The sequence below is a fragment of the Mustelus asterias genome, chromosome 23, assembly GCF_964213995.1.
Source record: "Mustelus asterias chromosome 23, sMusAst1.hap1.1, whole genome shotgun sequence".
In the NCBI taxonomy this organism is placed as follows: domain Eukaryota; kingdom Metazoa; phylum Chordata; class Chondrichthyes; order Carcharhiniformes; family Triakidae; genus Mustelus; species Mustelus asterias.
Genome location: NC_135823.1, coordinates 49179433 through 49200261, shown reverse-complemented (window position 1 = coordinate 49200261; position 20829 = coordinate 49179433). Strand labels below are relative to the sequence as shown.

Genomic DNA, 20829 nt, shown 5'->3' with positions numbered 1-20829 from the left:
AAGGCAGGCCCTGGACTGGGCCTGCAGCACTAGTGACTAGTGTGTGTATTACCACTGTAGTGGTTTTACTCTGCATTCTGTAAATAAACTGTTCCTTTCCAGTCTGTTTTCCTGAGTCATTACATTGGCAATGAGCAACAAGAGAAGTTTTAGAAAGTCTTGTCTTTCAGCAACCCCGGTAAGATGGTGACAAGGAGATATTGAAAATGCCGCTCTTTGAGTAACTTGAACTTCATGATGCAGGGTGTGGAGGATTGGTCCCAATATGCTGAAAGAATTAGATATTTCTTCTGGTAAACAGGATAGAAGAGGATGACCAGCAAAAAGTCATCCTCCTGACCGCTTGTGGGGCCTGACTTTCAGCATCATAAAAAGTTTAACCTACCTGGCAGCCCTGGATTCAAAACTTTCCAACAAATTGATAGATATGATACAAAACACTATGACCCCAAACCGTCTGTTATATTGCAATGCTATAGGTTTAACATGGCAAATAGACTCCCTGGGGAACCAGTCACCGAATTCTTGCCAACACTGTGGAAATTGGTGGAACACTGAGTATGGCCAGCACTTCTGGAAATGTTAAGGGACCGTTTAGTATGTGGATTCGATAATATTGCGACCCAGTGGAACCTACTAACTGAACCAACTCTGAACATCAAGAAAGCCATAGAACTGGCCCTTTCCTATGAAAATCTGGAAGGGACCAGGAACTTCAGGGGTCCATTGACGGTACTGTCCGCAGCCTTGGGCAACCCCCATACCGCAGAACCAAGTTTGCGACTCCTATTTGCTGCCAAGAAAGGGCGATTTGAGTCAGACCGCGAGATTCCTTTGGAAGGAGTAACAGGAATACAGAGTACTGGGCTAATGGTAAGATACTTGGTAGTGTGGATGAACAGAGGGATCTGGGTGTCCGTGTGCATAGATCCCTGAAAGTTGGCACCCAGGTTGATAGGGTTGTTAAGAAGGCGTACCGTGTGTTGGCTTTTATTGGTAGAGGGATTGAGTTTCAGAGCCATGAGGTCATGTTGCAACTGTACAAAACTCTGGTGCGGCCGCACTTGGAGTATTGCGTACAGTTCTGGTCGCCGCATTGTAGGAAGGATGTGGAAGTGTTGGAAAGGGTGCAGAGGAGATTTACCAGGATGTTGCCTGGTATGGTGGGAAAATCATATGAGGAAAGGCTGAGGGGCTTGAGGTCGTTTTCGTTAGAGAGAAGAAGGTTAAGAGGTGACTTAATAGAGGCATACAAGATGATCAGAGGATTAGATAGGGTGGATAGTGAGAGCCTTTTTCCTCGGATGGTGATGGCTAGCAGGAGAGGACACAGCTTTAAATTGAGGGGTGATAGATATAGGACAGATGTTAGAGGTAGGTTCTTTACTCAGAGAGTAGTAAGGGCGTGGAATGCCCTGCCTGCAGCAGTAGTGGACTCGTCAACATTAAGAGCATTCAAATGGTTATTGGATAAACATATGGATGATATTGGAATAGTGTAGGTTAAATGGGCTTTAGATTGGTTTCACTGGTCGGCGCAACATCGAGGGCCGAAGGGCCTGTACTGCGCTGTAATGTTCTATGTTCTATTCCAGAACGAAATGCCAAAGCTCTCCACAATGCAGTGATGGGCGAGCACATCTGTGCTCCACTTGTAGTCATATGGTCCGCTCCAGACAAGACTACCAAAAAAGGCAAAATGTGTGCCACCCAGACTGAAGGGCAAAGGACAGGGCAGGGCTTTGCAAATAAACCAGCCCATGAATGAGGAATTAATGCAGCTAAATTGCATTGCCGCACCCAAAGTGTCTCCAACCAAGGTTAAACTCCAGGTAACTGGCCAACCCCTAGACATGGAGGTAGACACATGGAGGTATACAGTAATAGCTGTATCTATTACTGGGGGAGCAAACCTTTTGGTGACTCCGATTGGGCAGCTTGCCTTTAAGTCTACGGGACACCAAGGCTAGATTAGCCACATATACTGTGAAGCCCTTGTTATTGTTGGGACCACTGTAACCTCAGTTACACAGGGGCAACAGACAGACCGGCTACTACTGATAGTGTTGCAATGACCAGGGCCCAGTTTTTTGGGAAGGCCTTGCTGCAAAATATCCGCCTGGATTTGAAATAGATCTTTAAAATGAGAACTGGTAGTCTCTGCAAAGTCATCGGAAAGTATCCCAAAGTGTTCCAAGAAGGTGTAGGGAAGATTTAAGGATGCTAGGACTAAGATCTACATGGACTCAGAGATCCGACCTGAATAGTTAAAGACACAGCCGGGCCTCTATGCCCCACGTACCAAAGTAGAGGGCAAATTGGAATGTCTAGAGGAACTTGTACACCCAGTACAATTTGCTGAATGGGTTGCACCAGTAGTTCCAGTTTTAATTATTATAAATTGGTGGTCAACAGAGTCTCCCGCTTAGAAAGATACTCTTTGCCACGCATAGAATATTTGTATGTAAAACTGGCTGGAGGTCACATATTCTCCATATTAGACATGAGCCATACCTATCTTCAACTGGAGCTTGAGGTGTCATCCAGGAAGTATGTCACCATTAATGCTCACAAAGGACTGTATGAGTACACTTGCTTGCACTTTGGGATGTCTTCGGCTTGTGCATTTTTCAAAGGCTGATGGAGAACATCCTTTAAGGTTACCCAGAGTGGCAATCTATCTGGATTATGTTTTAATCTCCGGATCCTTCAAACGGCATTTTTCTGATGCTGGTGTTTGATTGAAAAGGGAAATGTGTGTTCCAGGTAAACAAGGAGGCACACCTTGGGTATGGAGTTGACAAGGATGGATTACATCCTGTCGGAGAGAAAGTGAAGGCCATAAAAGGGGCTGTGACTCCAAGGAACACAACGGAGTTGAAGTTTTTCCTGGTCTCATAAATGACTATGGGAAATTCATGTCGAACTTAGCAACCCTGCTGGCACCCCTCCACATACTGTTTAAAAAATGAAATCAGAAATGGTTGTGGTAAATGCCACAAGAGCGAGCCTTTGCAAATATCAAATGGCAATTGCGTCATGACAGTGAACTTCATGGACATTCTGCCAATATCCACCAAACAAATTCAGGCATGGATCCAAAAGGATCCTAAGTTGGCGAAACTACGTCACGTTGTCCTAAGTGATGGACCACAATGGTGTCCTGCAGAGGATTTGACATCTTATCTCTCTAAATGTCAGGAGTTGAGTATAGAAGATGGCGTCACCTTGTGGGGAGCCCGAGTGGTTGTCCTGCGTCCAGGCCAGCGATCGATACTTCAAGAATTGCACAATGGCCACCCAGGAATTTCTAAGATGAAAATGCTCACGTGGAGCAATGTCTGGTGGTCTGGCTTAGACAGTGATATCGCAAACCTGGTCAAGCAGTGCAAAACTTTCCAGGAAAACCAGAAGGCCCCACCAGTAGCCACGTAACACTCTTGGGAATGGCCAGAGAAACCCTGGGTGTGAGTACATGCAGATGTTGCAGGGCCATTTATGGGTTCCATGTTATTAATCCTCATTGACACCCATGGATCGATGTGCATTGGATGGCCTCCCGCTACCTCTTGCAATACCATAGAGAAAGTATGTCAGTCCTTCAATACACATGGCATCCTGAGATTCTTGCAACAGACAACAGGAAGCCATTTACCAGTGAGGAGTTTCAGACCTTCATGAATACAAGCAAGTAAGGTACATCCACAGGCACCCTACCACCTGTCCTCAAATGGCCTGGCTGAACGGGCAGTCCTGAGATTCAAAAGTGGCATGCAGAAGCAAACCACAGGTTCCCTAGAAACAAAGCTTACTCGTATTTTTTCACCATCGGACTGTGCTGTAAATAATTACGGGAATAGCCCTGGCGGAGCTATTGATGGGCCGTGCCTTCGGACTCGGTTTAGCCTAACGTTCCCAAATTTGGGCAGCAAAGTTGTGTTAAAATGAGAAGCACAGAAAAGAGGCCACGATGGTCAGAGACCAGATGGAGACTCCAAGCCACGGTCCGCGTGAGGAACTCCAAGCCACGGTCCGCGTGAGAAACTCCAAGCCATGGTCCGCGTGAGGAACTCCAAGCCACGGTCCGCGTGAGGAACTCCAAGCCACGGTCCGCGTGAAGAGCTTCGGCGATGACTCTCTCTGGATTCCGGGAGTTATTCTCGAAAAACAGGATCAATGTTGTATAAGGTGCAAACTGGGGTGAAGACCTTCAAAAAACAAATCGATTGCCTCCGTCTCATGGAACCCTCCATGGAGGCAACGAGTTCTATGGACATGCCAGTTGGCCTCCTTCTTACTGGCCTGCGGATGGGACATTCCACCCACTAAAACCCCAAGAGCTAGTCCTCAGGATGCTGATGATTCATCGGGGAATCCTCTGACTTGGAGGGGGTGGGGTGTGATAACCCCATGAGATCCAGGGGAATCATTAATTGATCTCGCTGTGGGGCTTGATGAGTATGAGTTCCCCTGGTAACAGGCAATGGCTTGCCCAGCTGAGACCCAGGACTGGACCTGCAGAACTACCTTTCCCAGGCAGGGACTAGTAAAACCACAGTGGTGGTTTTACTTCTGCATTCTGTGGGAGACTGGCATGAGGGCCTTGGACTACCCCTGGATATTCCTCATTTGGCTTGTGTTCATCAGGTTGATTTTGCACCTGCTAAACAATGTTTATTTTGAAAATTGCAGTATAGGGCTGACATGCATAGACTGGCGTTAAAACGGAGCTTCTAATGAAAGGTCGCAACCTGAAATGTTAACTGTTTCCCTGTCCGCTGCCAGATCTTCTGAGTATTTCCAGCTTTTTTTTAATTTCAGGTTTCCAGCATCCGCAGTACTTTGCTTTTGAATTAGTGCATTCACTGGCCCTGGATATTCTGAAACATGAACCCATTTATTGCAGTTTAATCAGGGATTTTCCGGTCTGAATGCAAATATTTTTCCAAAGGGATGAGTCAGATGTTTGAAGTTGTTACTTCACAGTAATAAATTCATCTTGGGTTGCATAGTAGTAAGCTACACCCGCGGTAGCTTACTACCCAATTATACGCCATTGCTGCGAAGAAAAAGAGAATAATTTTAGAACAGTAAATGTGCAATCTGAGCTTTATTAACGTCCAATTAAGTTTACAACAAGGCAATATTCCTGCTTTAATCTTCTGACGGGCTGTGAATGAACAAATCTGCAGTCTTTTCCTCCCTTTAAACACGCCTTAGGGAGATAGTGGCTGAAGCCATTTTTATTTCCATGAGTGCATTGATTGGCTACTTGTTCATATCCCATGTACCAAAGTTCTCAGTAGTTTTAAGTTTAAAGTTTATTTATTCACAAGTAGGCTTACATTAACACTGCAATGAAGTTACTGTGAAAATCTCCTAGTCGCCACACTCCGGCGCCTGTTCGAGTACACTGAGGGAGAATTTAGCACGGCCAATGCACCTAACCAGCATGTCTTTCGGACTGTGGGAGGAAACCTGGAAAAAAAAACCACGCAGACATGGGGAGAACATGCAAACTCCACACAGACAGTGACCCAAGCTGGGAATCGAACCTGGGTCCCTGGCACTGTGAGGCAGCAGTGCTAACCACTGTGCCAGCATGCTGCCCTGCAGCAATCACACTGGATTTTATTTCACAATGCTTGTTGTGAATGCATTGTTAACACACAGTTTATTATAAATGTTAACTATTGACTTGGGAATCTGCCTGTGTGGTGGACCTGATAACTGCTGAAGGCTGTGTAGCCACAGGCTACACTGGTGGCTCAGTTGGTAAACTCACTGCTCTCTGTGGAACTGACCATAATGATCTGAGCTGAGTTTCTGGATCTATTGCAGTTAATTGATTTCAGGTAGGGCAAGCTGGAGCAATGAAAGTGAATAAAGGGACCTAGGTGTGCAAGTCCACAAATCCTTGAAGGTGGCAACGCAGGTGGAGAAGGTGGTGAAGAAGGCATATGGTATGCTTGCCTTTATAGGACGGGGTATAGAGTATAAAAGCTGGAGTCTGATGATGCAGCTGTATAGAACGCTGGTTAGGCCGCATTTGGAGTACTGCGTCCAGTTCTGGTCGCCGCACTACCAGAAGGACGTGGAGGCGTTGGAGAGAGTGCAGAGAAGGTTTACCAGGATGTTGCCTGGTATGGAGGGTCTTAGCTATGAGGAGAGATTGGGTAGACTGGGGTTGTTCTCCTTGGAAAGACGGAGAATGAGGGGAGATCTAATAGAGGTATACAAGATTATGAAGGGTATAGACAGGGTGAACAGTGGGAAGCTTTTTCCCAGGTCGGAGGTGACGATCACGAGGGGTCACGGGCTCAAGCTGAGAGGGGCGAAGTATAACTCAGACATCAGAGGGACGTTTTTTACACAGAGGGTGGTGGGGGCCTGGAATGCGCTGCCAAGTAGGGTGGTGGAGGCAGGCACGCTGACATCGTTTAAGACTTACCTGGATAGTCACATGAGCAGCCTGGGAATGGAGGGATACAAACGATTGGTCTAGTTGGACCAAGGAGCGGCACAGGCTTGGAGGGCCGAAGGGCCTGTTTCCTGTGCTGTACTGTTCTTTGTTCTTTGTTCTTTCTTGATCTTTGTCTTGTGACCTCTACTGAAAAGCACTGTGTGTGGGTATGTGGTGAGAATAGGATAGGCTCCTTTGGAATGCCCTTGAAGAACCAGTTGGCTTGCTGTCTATCCCCACAGGAAAAGAGAGGTTATTGGAGGTTTTTGGTCACTTTGAGATATAAATATCAGTGCCTTGGTTGAGGGTGCGGTCAGGGGAGATATATATAGAAAGTTTTAGAATGTTTGAGAATATACCACTCCATTTATTAACTGTTGCTTATTTTTTCTTCCCCCAGTACGCCCCAGTCGCCTAGTGCCATGGCAACAACAAATGAATGGCCATGTACCCGATGCACTTTCTTGAATCCCGACGTCCTGAGGCAGTGTTCCATATGTGAGGCTCCCCGAGAAAGGCCGGACTTCAATGACATCCTTCGGCTTAGCACAGAAGAACAGCAGTGGGCCTGCACCCGATGCACTTTCAGGAACTCAATCAACAAGAGCCAGTGTGACGTCTGTGGGTCTTCCCAAACCCTTACTCCTGTCACACCACCTGTTCCCACAACAAATGGTCACACCAAAAATCAGCCGACTGTGGTCGAACACCGAGCTTCTGCTGCACAGGACTGTGGGAGATCAGTCAATGGTGACGTCAATGGCAACTGCTGCAAGAACAGTACACTGGATGCCTCCAAAGCTTGGGCCTGCCAACGTTGCACTCTCCATAACACACCATCTGCTAACTCATGTTCAGCATGTGGGGGTCCTCGCAAACTTTCTCTGCCTAAGATCCCACCTGAAGCTCTGGTTGTGCCTGAAGTTGTGACCCCTGCTGGCTTCCAGCTACCCTCTGGCTCATCATTGGCAACAACGCAGCTCAGTGATTCAACCGAACCAATGGAGGCTGACGTGTCGCCAATTCGCGATGCAGCCACAGAGGCTGAGAGTCCAAGGTCTCCAATTGTCAGTCCACTGTCGCCAATGATCCAGAATAACCCGGTGCCACGGAGCCGCAGAGAGGTGCCACCAGCTGCCAAATTCCAGCCACCATCTGCAGACTCGCCAGTCCTATCTGGCAGTATGGTCACCACGTCTACCTCCAGCGCCTCCGTTCCAGTGGCTCGAGGCTCTCCCCAGGGACAAGTGAAACCCTCCACTAAATTACAAGAACTCTTTTGTACTAAGAGGCTCAGTGTTTTAGATGAGGAAATGGAGTCATCACCGAGCCAGTGGAAGTGTGGATCTTGCTCCCTCATCAACTCTGCTGCAGTGTCGAAATGTGAAGCTTGTAGAACCATGAAAGGAGGGGACATCATTGACCTAACTGGAGAAACTGTGAGGTTCACCCCCTTTAGTCCCTCCAGCCCAGATTTTACCATATGGACTTGTTCAAAGTGCACTCTAAAGAATCCTACTACCGTCCAAAAATGCAGTGCCTGCAGTTCCTCCAAACTCCATGGTTTTCAAGATCATTGTTACACAGAGCGAGGGCCAAGGTGCCTGGACTGTAACGGGGAGAGGGGCCTGAATGGGTCTGCGTGCACCACATGTGGGGGCAAGTCTGCAGGAATGCGGAAACCCATCAAACTATTCCCTGTCCAGCCATCTTCTTCTCGGGAGAAATCCAATGAATGGTCCTGCCCCGCTTGCACGCTCCTAAATGACTTAAAGGATAAACATTGTGCAGCCTGCCATACTCCACAGCAGTATTTCACACTGAGGAAAGGCTCAAAGCCACTGAAGAGACGGGAAAGCATACTTGTGGAAGCACGAAGGAAGACTGATGAGGGGGAGGCCAAAGAATTGTGGGAAAATATTGTGAAGTTTTGCCAGGAGGTAAGCCTGATTTGTAAAATGAGCAATAGTGGCGCAAGTAGACTCCAATGATATACTGTCACTTGTAACTTGTTCGCCAATTAACTACTGAATAGATTTGTAAATGAACCAATTCACAGCAGCATTGCAGTTATCCATTATGCCCTGAACTATCCACTCTCTCTAATTCAGGAGGAGGCCATTCAGTCCCCAAGCCTCTCCCCAGAAGGAATAGTCCCTCTCTACCCTATCAAATCCTTTAATCGTCATAAACAACTTAATTAGATCACCTTTTAATCATCTATACCCAAGGGAGTACAAGCCTTGTCTTTGCTTTAATCTATCCTTAATTACAGTACTTAGTCAGTAATTGGAGACCTAATATTGGTCACTTGATGAAATGCAGTGAAAAGAGACATTGCAGTACTTTAACCAAAGTAAACCATCAGTAGTTGACATCTGCCTATTTTCTAAGTGGGGGAAAGCATGACTGAGTTCTAACACCATTCTTTATTTTTTGTACTGGACAACACAACCAATCAAGTCTTTAATTGATACAATGAATACCAAGACAGTGATTTATTTTGTATAGCTAATGAGTGTCCAGCTGTGTCCCATTCTATCCTATTCCATGTGTAATGTACTAAGAAAAATGAAGGCATGAATTACCCAACAGCAATATACCTGAGGACTTCACAGCATGTCATGTACTAAAGATTGAACAGTTTAGAAATACTCTCAGAATTCAGGTTTCTAATTTTTTTAGGAGTTTGGTTGCAAAAATTATAAGGTGACATAAGGTGTAAAACATTGCTAATTTTAGTGAAGCGAATGCTGCAAACTTCAAAAAGAAGAAAGACTAACATTCATATAGCATTTTTCATGACGACCAATAGTAACCAAATAATTGCTTTTGTAATGTGCTTCCTATGGCAGCAGATTTCTGCTCCACAAACTCCCATAACAGCAACGTGACAATGACTAATTAATTTTGACTGAGGGATGAATATTGGCCAAGACACCAGAGGTAACTCACCTGCTCTTTGACAATAGTGCTGTAGGATCTTTTGCATCAACACAAGCAAGGAGATAGGGCTTCAGGTTAATGTCTCATCTGAAAGCTAACACCTCCAACAATGCCACACTCTCTCAATATTTCACTTAAATATTACTGTAGATTTTCTTTGTGCTCAATCCATAGAATCCCTGCAGTGCAGAGGAGGCCATTCAGCCCATCAAGTCTGCACTGACTGTCCGAAAGAGCAACCCACCTGGCCCACCACTCCACCCTATCTCCATAACCCTGTGCATTTAACATGGCTAATCCCCCTAACCGACAGATTTTAGGACACTATGTGGTAGTTTAGCAAAGGCAATCCACCTAACCTGCTCATCTTTGGACTATGGGAGGAAACCCATGCAAACACGGGAGAATGTGCAAGCTCCACACACACACACCCAAAACCAGAGTCAAACCCAGGTGCCTGGTGCTGTGACGTAGCAGTGCTAACCGCTGTGCCACTGTCAAACTTAAATATGAGATCATAGCTGATCCTTCATGTAAAATCCCTGACTTCACAGAGAATTCTATCCTTTGGTTCACTTACTTTCTGAACTTTTATCAGAAGAGATTTAGAGAAATGGTTGAGGTGTAAGTATCCTTGGGCCAGCTTCTCTGAACCAAACTACAAAAGTGACTTAACACTGGCGCTATATTTGATTGGGTAACTTCTACAGTTGCAAACCTTATTGAACTGATCGCTGGTTGAGTAAGATATCCGTGACCAGAGCTGAGGGCAGAATGATGCTCCCGTAAATGCATACCAATGTTACATGGAGCAAGATCAGTTCAGATCTATCAGTTAAATGAACAACTTTTTATTTTTGAATCTATAAGTCCTGCTTAGATATTATGTTTAATTTTTTTTGTGATTAAAGCTGCTATGAACAACAGGCATCATTGCAATATTTTCAGCCTGTTTCAGCAACAGCCCTGTGAAACTTGGAGTGTTGGAGAACCTTAACCAATACCACCAGGCCAATTTCAGAAACAGTTTTCCCCGTTTTTCGGTTACCTCGAATCCTCCCTTGGTTGACACATCCTCAGCCGCTGCGTCTCATGCTCTGATGTCGCTTCCCAACAGTTGAGTGGACGAAAGAAAGTTGCACATGGAAAATCTATGTGGGCATCCCAATGCACATTATACCAGTGCTCTGATGAAGAGTCATCAAGAATCAAAATGTTGGTTCTATTCTATCTCCACCGATGCTGTCAGACCTGCTGAGATTTTCCAGCATTTTCTGTTTTTGTTTCACCAGTGAAGTACTTTTTGGAAGTATTGTGTGCTATTTGCCTAACCTTCTTCACCTACTTCTTGCAAGTTCTACATTCTAACCATTTACTGGGTAAAGAAGCTTCTCCTGAAATCCCAACTGGATTTATTATTGACTATCCTATAACAAGTGGAAACAACTTCTCCATATTTATCCTATCAAACCCTTCCATAATCTCAAAACCCTCTACCAAGTCACACAGATTTTGTCTTTTCAATAGAAAAGGGCGGAAGTATTTTCAATCTTTCCTGATCAGTGTCACCTTTCAGGTGTGGCATCATTCTAGTAAATCTTTTCTGTGCCTTTTCTGGAGACCGGAACTGCTCACAGCCTAAGCAAGGTTCCATGCAAATTTAACATAACATCTTTGCTTTTCATTTCTGCTAACTCTTCCTTAGCTTCCTTGAATATGTCAGATGTCATCCACCTGGGCCAGGGATATTATCCTTTCTAAGTTTAGTGATCAGTTATCCCTCTTTTTCTATCCTTAATGTCTTTAGAAGGAAGCATCGAAAATATATATAATGGCACATCCACTGTGTTAGTTTCATAAGAACATAAGAATTAGGAGCAGGAGTAGGCCACCTGGCCCCCCGAGCCTGCTCCGCCATTCAATTAGATCATGGCTGATCTTTTTGTGGATTCAGCTCCACTTAACCGCCCGGGTACCCTTAATTCTTTTACTGTTCAAAAATTTATCTATCCTTGCCTTAAAAACATTCAATGAGGTAGCCTCAACTGCTTCACTGGGCAGGGAATTCCACAGATTCACAACCCTTTGTGTGAAGAAGTTCCTCCTCAACTCAGTCCTAAATCTGCTTCCCCTTATTTTGAGGCTATGCCTCCTAGTTCTAGTTTCACCCGCCAGTGGAAACAACTTCCCTGCTTCTATCTTATCTATTCCCTTCATAATCTTATATATTTCCATAAGATCTCCCCTCATTCTTCTGAATTCCAATGAGTATAGCCCCAGTCTACTCAGTCTCTCCTCATAAGCCAACCCTCTCAACTCCGGAATCAACCTAGTGAATCTCCTCTGCACCCCCTCCAGTACCAGTATATCCTTTCTCAAGTAAGGAGACCAAAACTGTACACAGTACTCCAGGTGTGGCCTCACCAGCACCTTATACAGCTGCAACATAACCTCGCTGTTTTTAAACTCCATCCCTCTAGCAATGAAGGACAAAATTCCATTTGCCTTCTTAATTACCTGCTGCACCTACAAACCAACTCCTTGAAATTCCTGCACAAAGACACCCAGGTCCCTCTGCACAGCAGCATGCTGCAATTTTTTACCATTTAAATAATAGTCCATTTTGCTGTTATTCCTACCAAAATGGATGACCTCACATTTTTCACTGGGGCATCCTAGGTAATTTATTAAAATATTTCTACAAACTCATTAATATAAAACTGATGACATTGAAGTAATTTCATCAGAATGTTCAATATATTAACTTCATGGGTATTTATTTACTTAAGAAAAAGTTCCCATTTCTAAATTGGCGTTGGAGCTGTGATAGACGGGTGAGAGGACCCAACCCTCCACATGTCATCAGAGAACAGGTTCCTCTGGGTTACCAAAGGAAAATGTGATTAGCCTACAGGGGAATCTGTTTTTGGGAGCAGTTGGGTAATACCAATCAATCCTGCAGGTTTAGAGGTGGAAATCCATCCATAAAATGCGTATTGAGGATTTGGAAATCAGGAGTTTGAGCAAGGTGAGAACTGGCGTATATTGCCAAATAGAAAGGTTACTGTAAAACTGATACAGATTTAACCAGAACTATGTTTGTTATTTGTAAATGCATATGAGTGCATGGGTCCATATGGTGTGTCCCCAAATTGCAGTCTCTTTGAAAAAAACAATTGCTGCAAAGCTTAATCAACAATGTCCAATAACAGCATTCACTTTCTAGCAAATTAACACAGGGTATTTTAAATGCGAAAGTGCATTACTGTACTACAGTAATAATGCAGACCATAGGTGTAATTTTCCCATCCTGCCCGTCACGAATCGTAGCAGGTAGGGGCGGAAATGCAAAGGTCCATTGACCTCAGGCGGGAATTTCCGGCCTTGGGACGAACGTGGCCGGAAAATCCCGGCCAAAATCTTTCCGTTTGAAGCTAGTAATCAGACTTGAGTCTAAGATATTGGATTACACTTAAGCAAACAATGTGTCTGAATGTATTCAAACATATTTCTTGTACAATTCGATACTCTACAAGGATTTTAGGTGGTATAGCTTTTATAGACATTCAGAAGCAATGTTTGTTCATCAGTGAGGTGATTGATATTCTTGTTTATAGCAGAGAATCCCACGTGTCATTTCCAGAAACTAAACTGGAGTCTTTAAACCTGGGACTGGATTTTAGTTCCGAGTTTGAGGCCCCTCCTGACACAAGTTTTTAAGAACTGGCCAAGGAGCATTCTCATCATCCAGTTCAGGTTGACTGGGGTGATTGCTTCTTGAGGCTCTTGAACTCTCTCTGGCAACCCCACTGATAAATGTGAGTTACCAATATGTGTAGGGGAAAGAGGATGCCTCAAGATGGAAGTAACCTCTAAAAATTTGTTCAAAAGGTTATATTAAAACTGGCTACAGCTGCCAGACTGATGCTGTGGAGGGGGAATGGGAGTCAAAAACTGGCTGAGGGAGCACTGGCCTCTGGTCTGTCGCCCAGAGGCTGCATCCATCACTTGGCTGTTTTGGCCTTCGTAGGAGGCGACTGGAAACCTCCAGTCGGCATCAGTAGTGTCGTCTTAATACTTTGCTACTGATGCCTAATTGGCAAACTCCACCATCCATTTATGGAGGGAGAGATGTCCTCCCGAGCATGTTCCAAAATGGCCCAGAGATGGGAACACATCGGCTGGTGGTGGGGAATTCTTCTGATTCTGCCTCCACAGCTAAATTACCGGTTGTAATAAACTTTAGTGGAAAAATTGCTGCATATTTCCCATCGTTAAGCCATTTGATAACAGTATGGCTGAGATCAGATAACACAAAGACTTGGAATCGGCACTGGTTCTAAATGGCAGCCTTTTAATTCCGATTCAGTGAGCCAGTTTTTGATAATGTTAACAAATGTGACTTGTTTGTCCTGACACAACACATAAAAACTGGGTCTCTGACTCTGCTGCCAAATAGGGAATTTAACAACATCAGGTTAAAGTCCAACAACCTGGTATTGTTAAACTTCTTACTGTGTTTACCCCAGTCCAACACCGGCATCTCCACATCAGGCCAAATAGGGAGACAGACTCAGGAGTGTGAATGTTGGAGGGCCAGGTCATAATGAATTGATTTCACTGAATTAGATTTAAAACATTGCCAATGTAAAAGCTGTTGTTTGAGCATGGCAATTGTGACAGCTTCCAGGATTGGAGTGCATCTTCAGTACTGTTAATTCAGCTGATTCTCACTCCAAGGCTCAGTTACTCTTACAGTCAGATATTTATTAGCCTCGTCAGCACTCTTTTATTTTTGACATGGAGTCAGAAAGAAAAGATGAGGAGTGGAACTTTTGAAAGTAGAGAGAAGGTGGTGGAGTGGTGAGATCGGGAAAGGAAACCTGAAAAATAAGAGGCATGGCGAGTGACAAATTAGCCCTCGTGGAGCAGAGGAACACAACAGAAAATGTTCTGCCTAGGATTTTCCGAGAGGGGAGATAGAAAGTTAACGGAGCACGGCAGGAGAAACTGGGAAAGGTGAAGAACACCAGGTGTGTTTCCGTTGATTCTGTCTTATCAGTTAGTGCTTTCATTGGTGTTAATGATGCTTTTCAACTTGTTGAAATAAAGTGTATCTGAAAAAGCACCAAATTTGTTGAAAAATGAATGGTTTACATCATATTCCTGGGCTCAGTCAAGTAACAGCCATCCTGTATCTACTCAAGTTGGAATGTGTGCTAAAGTTTTTGACGCACCAGAATGAATTGTGAAGCACTAACCCATCATCTGAACTCTTGAGTTACATGCATCCACGAAGCCTACCTTAGCCTGTCATCTTTTATTATGTGATTCACTCGGGGAAGAGCGGTAATTTGTCCTCCCACTTTTGGCATGTTATTGCTTTTCCCAGCCACAGGCATCATGTTGGACGGTGATGATAGTCAAAAGTTGTCATTTTTATGGGAGTTTTACTATGTGACCTAGATTGCAGTGAGATCTGAATGATATTTCACTGCATGTCCTGGGGAATTTTACAGTAACTTCATTGCGGTGTTAATGTAAGCCTTACTTGTGACAAATAAACTTTAACTTTAGTGTATTCTCTCTAAATATTGAGGTTGGGGAAATGGCTATCTGGGAGTGACAATATTCTGACTGAGGGGATTCACACAGTTTATGTTTAAAGAATAGGAAGAAGAATAATGGGAGTGAGTTGCAGATTATAATGGACTGGTGACCTGGTAACTATTTATCCCTCAACCAGCATCACGTAAAGAAAAGCAGATTATTGGGTTAATGTCACATTGCAGTTTGTGGGAGCTTGCTCTGCAGAATTGGCAGCTACATTTCCCACATTATAATGGTGATTTCACTTTAAAAAGTATATCATTACCTGTAAAGTGCTTTGGGATGTCCTGAGTTTGTGAAAGTCGCTATAGGGGAGGTGTTGGCATAGTGGTCTAGTCTAGACTGGTCTAGTCTGATCATAGTCACTGGTCTAGTTATTCAGAGACCCAGGGTAATGCTCTGGGGATCTGGGCTTGAATCCCACCATGGCATTCAATAGAAATCTAGAATTAAAAGTCTAATGATGACCATGAAACTATTGTCAATTGTCAGAAAAATGCATATGGTTCATTAATGCCCTTTAGGGAAGGAAACTTGCTGTCCTTACCTGGTCTGGCCTACATGTGACTCCAGACCCATAACAATGTAGTTGACTCTTAAATACCCTCTGAAATTGCCTAGCAAGCCATTCAGTTCTACCAAACTGCTAAAAAAAAAAGTCTAAAAGGAATTGTAACTACCCAGCATCCTCCTAGACACCGGAAATGACTGCCTAATTCGGCCCTGTCGATCATGTAAAGTCCTCCTTACTAACATTTGGGCAGATTGTGCCAAAATTGGGAAAGCTGTCTTGCAGACTAGTCAAGTGACAATCTGACATAATCTGGTGAACTAGTGCGACAACAATAATCTCTCCCTCAATGTTAGCAAAACGAAGGAGATGGTCATCAACTTCAGGAGAACATGCCCCTGTCTACATCAATGGGGATGAAATAGAAATGGTTGAGACTTCACGTTTTTAGGTGTCCATGTCACTAACAACCTGTCCGGCCCACCATCTCCCCCATGTCAACACTATAGTTAAGAAAGCCCACCAACACCTCTACTTTCTCAGAAGACTAAGGAAATTTGGCATGTCTGCTACGACACACACCAACCTTTACAGATGCACCATAGAAAGTATCCTTTCCAGATGTACCACAGCTTGGTATGGCTCCTGCTGTGCTCAAGACCGCAAGAAACGATAAAGGGTTGTGAATGAAGCCCAGTCCATCATGCAAACCAGCCTCCCATCCATTGACTCTGTCTACACTTCCCGCTGCCTCGGAAAAGCAGCCAGCATGATTAAGGACCCCACACACCCCGGACATTCTCTCTCCCACCTCCTTCCGTCGGGAAAAAAGATACAAAAGTCTGAAGTCACGTACCAACCGACTCATGAACAGCTTCTTCCCTGCTGCTCACCAGCCTTTTAAATGGACCTTCCTTGCACTAAGTTGATCTTTCGCTACACCCTAGCTATGACTGTAACACTACATTCTGCACTCTCTCGTTTCTTTCTCTATGAACGATATGCTTTGTCTGTATAGCATGCAAGAAACAATACTTTTCACTGTATACTAATACATGTGACAGTAATAAATGAAAGATAGTGTCCCAGACACTACCATCATTATCCCTGAGTGTGTCCTGTTCCACTGGCAGGATCAACCCAGCAGAAGTGGTATAGAATTGGGAAGGAACTACCCTGTAAATCTTCAACATTGATTCCATGAAGCCTCATTGCATTATGGGCAAGGAAACCTTCTGATTACCTCCTCCCCATAGCTGATGAATCAATACTACTCCATATTGAACATCCACTCAAGTGGATAGAGCTGTGAAGAAGGCCTATAGTGTGTTAGCTTTTATTAACAGGGGGTTGGAGTTTAAGAGCCGTGGGGTTATGCTGCAACTGTGCAGGACTTTGGTGAGACCACATTTGGAATATTGTGTGCAGTTCTGGTCACCTCACTATAAGAAGGATGTGGAAGCGCTGGAAAGAGTGCAGAGGAGATTTACCAGGATGCTGCCTGGTTTGGAGGGTAGGTCTTATGAGGAAAGGTTGAGGGAGCTAGGGCTGTTCTCTCTGGAGCGGAGGAGGCTGAGGGGAGACTTAATAGAGGTTTATAAAATGATGAAGGGGATAGATAGAGTGAACGTTCAAAGACTATTTCCTCGGGTGGATGGAGCTATTACAAGGGGGCATAACTATAGGGTTCATGGTGGGAGATATAGGAAGGATATCAGAGGTAGGTTCTTTACGCAGAGAGTGGTTGGGGTGTGGAATGGACTGCCTGCAGTGATAGTGGAATCAGACACTTTAGGAAGATTTAAGTGGTTATTGGATAGGCACATGGAGCACACCAGGATGATAGGGAGTGGGATAGCTTGATCTTGGTTTCAGATAAAGCTCGGCACAACATCGTGGGCCGAAAGGCCTGTTCTGTGCTGTACTGTTCTATGTTCTATCACTGAGGATTGTAAGGATGTAGGATGTACTTTGGTTGGGTTCTTCAATTTCCATCACCAAGTCTGGCTCAGTAGCACCACTACAGATTGAGCTGGGCAAGTCCGAAAGAATGTAGCTGCCAGACTTGGTCTGTGGCAGGTGATGAAGGAACCAACGAGAGAAAAATATACTTGACCTCATCCTCACCAACCTGCCTGTCACAGATGCATCTGTCCATGACGGGATTGGTAGGAGTGAGCACTGCACATTCCCTGTGGAGACTTAGTCCTGTCTTCACATCAAGGATGCCCTCCATCATGTTTGTGTGGCATTACCACTCTGCAAAGTGGGGTAGATTTTGAACAGACCTAGCAATTCAAGACTGGACAACCAAAAGGCGCTGTGGGCCATCAGCAGCACAGAATTGTACACAACCACAATCTGTAACCTCCTGGCTCTGCATATCCCCCATCCTACTATTATCACCAAGCCAGGGGATCAACCCTGGTCCAATGAAGAGTGCATGAGGACATGCCAGGAGCAGCACCAGGCAAACCCAAAAATGAGGTATCAACCTGGTAAAGCTACAACACGGGACTACTTGCATGCCAAGCAGCATAAGCAGCAAGCAATAGACAGAACTAAGCGATTCCGCAACCAACGGATCAGATCTCAGTTCTGCAGTTCCAACATGTCTAGTCATAAATGATGGTGAAATAACTCAGTGGAGGAGGAGGAGACTTCACAAATATCCCTATCCTCAATTATGGGGGAGCCCAGCACATCACTGCAAAAGATAAGGCTGAAGCATTTGCAACAATCTTCAGCCAGAAGTGTCAAGTGGATGATGCATCTCGGCCTCCTCCGGAGGTCCCCAGCATCACGCATGTTAGTCTTTTGTACACAAAAAGCAGGAAAAATCCAAATTGTCCAATTACGACCCTTCTGTTTACTCACGGTCATCAATAAAGTGATAGAAAGTTATTAAAAGTGCTCCCAAGCAGCACTTTAACCTACATATTGACACTCTATTTGGGTTCCACCAAGGCCACAGCTGCTAACCTCATTACAACTTAGTTCAAATGTGGACAAAATAGCTGAACTCCAGAGGTGAGGGTGACTGCCCGAGGCATCAAGGCAACATTTGACTGATTGTGTCATCAGCGAGCTATAGCAAACTGGATGAAGTTATATCTAGCAGAGAGGAAGATGGTTGTGGTCACTGGAGGTCAATCATCTTAGTTACAGGACATCACTACAGGAGTTTCTCAGGGTAGTGTCTTTGGCCCAACCATCTTCAGCTGCTTATTAATGATCTTTTAGTTCAGAAATGAGAAGTTTGCTGATAATTGTACATCATTCAGCAGCATTTACTACTCAAGTACAGAAGCAGTCCATGTCCACATGCAATAAGACCTGGTCAATATCCAGGCCTGGGCTGACAAATGGCAAGTAACATTCGCACCACACAAGTACTAGGCAATGACGATCTCCAACTAGAGAGGAGGCAGAGAGTCGGAATAAATGGGTGTTTTTCTGGTTGGCAGATGGTAACTAGTGGCGTGCCGCAGGGATCGGTACTGGGGCCTCAACTATTTACCATTTATGTAGACGATCTGGAGGACGGGACTGAGTGTAGGGTAACAAAGTTTGCAGACGACACAAAGATAAGTGGAAAAGTGAATCGTGTGGAGGGCGTAGAAGGTCTGCAGAGAGATTTGGACAGGCTGAGTGAGTGGGCGAGGATCTAGCAGATGGAGTATAACGTTAACAAATGCGAGGTTATTCACTTTGGGAGAAATAATAGCAAATTGGATTATTATCTAAATGGAAAGAAATTACAACATGCTGCTGTGCAGAGGGACCTGGGGGTCCTTGTGCATGAGACGCAAAAACCCAGTCTGCAGGTGCAACAGGTGATCAAGAAGGCAAATGGGATGTTGGCCTATATCGCAAGGGGGATAGAATATAAAAGCAGAGATGTCTTGCTGCATCTGTACAGGGCATTGGTGAGGCCGCAGCTGGAATACTGTGTGCGGAAGGATATATTGGCCTTGGAGGGAGTGCAGAGAAGGTTCACCAGGTTGATACCAGAGATGAGGGGTGTTGACTATGAGGAGAGACTGAGCAGATTGGGTTTGTATTCGTTGGAATTTAGAAGGCTGAGGGGGGATCTTATAGAGACCTATAAGATAATGAAGGGGCTGGATAGGGTAGAGATGGAGAGATTCTTTCCACTTCGAAAGGAAACTAGAACTAGAGGGCACAGCCTCAAAATAAAGGGGGGTCAGTTTAGGACAGAGTTTAGGAGGAACTTCTTCTCTCAGAGGGTGGTGAATCTCTGGAATTCTCTGCCCACTGAAGTGGTGGAGGCTACATTGTTGAATATGTTTAAATCACGGATAGATGGATTCCTGATCGGTAACGGAATTAGGGGTTATAGGGATCAGGCGGGTAAGTGGAACTGATCCACTTCAGATCAGCCATGATCTTATTGAATGGCGGGGCAGGCTCGAGGGGCTAGATGGCCTACTCCTGCTCCTATTTCTTATGTTCTTATGTTCTTAACCATTGTCTCCTAACCTTCAGTGGCATTACCATTGCTGAAATCCCTACTATAAATAACCTAGGAGTTACCATTGACTAGAAACTGGACTAACCATATAAATACTTGACTACAAGAACAGATTACGACTACGAACCCTGTCGTAGTCAGGAGGTAACTCACCTCCTGACTCCCCAAAGCCTGTTCACCATCTGCAAGACTCAAGTCAGGAGTGTGATAGAGTACTCTCCACTTGCCTGAATGAGTGCAACTTCAACAACACTCAAAAAGCTTGACACCATCCAGGATAAAGAAACCTGTTTGATTGATATCCCATTTACAAACCTTGACTCCCTCCACCACCAATGCACAGTTACAGCAGTGTATACCATCTACAAGATGCACTGCAGGAACTCACCAAGGTTCTTTAGACAGCACCTTCCAAACCCATGACCCCTACCATTTAGTAGGATAAGGACAGCAGACTTATGGGAACACCCACCAATTGGAAGTTCTCCTCCAAGCTACTCATCATGCTGACTTGGAAATAGATCACCATTCCATCACTGACACTGGGTCAAAATCCTGGAACTCGCTCCACAACAACACTATGGGTGTACCTACACCACTTAGACTGCAGTGGTTCATGAAGTCAGCTTTTAAATGGCAATTAGGGATGGGCAATAAATGCTGGCCCTCAAGCAACACCCATAGTTAATAAAAGTATATAGGTAAATGCAAATATTTTCACTTTTCAGATTGTTGCATTCATATTTGGTTTTTGAATTTATCAATTCTTTAGGGAAGCCCCAATGTTTTCTGTTCTTTGAGAGT

The 20829-nt window shown here is 44.6% G+C and overlaps 2 protein-coding genes across 8 annotated transcripts in view; one reads left to right on the top strand and one right to left on the bottom strand.

Moving 5' to 3' along the window:
- glis2b (GLIS family zinc finger 2b) overlaps positions 1-20829 on the bottom strand; it is a 457410-nt gene that overhangs the window by 284690 nt on the left and 151891 nt on the right. The window lies entirely within an intron of this gene.
- The window catches only part of capn15 (calpain 15), a 266791-nt gene that overhangs the window by 174852 nt on the left and 71110 nt on the right, over positions 1-20829 (top strand). For all 6 annotated transcript variants that reach the window (XR_013500686.1, XR_013500685.1, XR_013500684.1 and 3 more), the window contains one exon: positions 6864-8403. Coding sequence is in view for 3 of the 6 variants with exons in the window: in XM_078240520.1 (XP_078096646.1) it covers positions 6886-8403 (1518 nt within the window). In the remaining 3 variants the exon portion in view is untranslated. The remainder of the gene's footprint in view (positions 1-6863; positions 8404-20829) is intronic.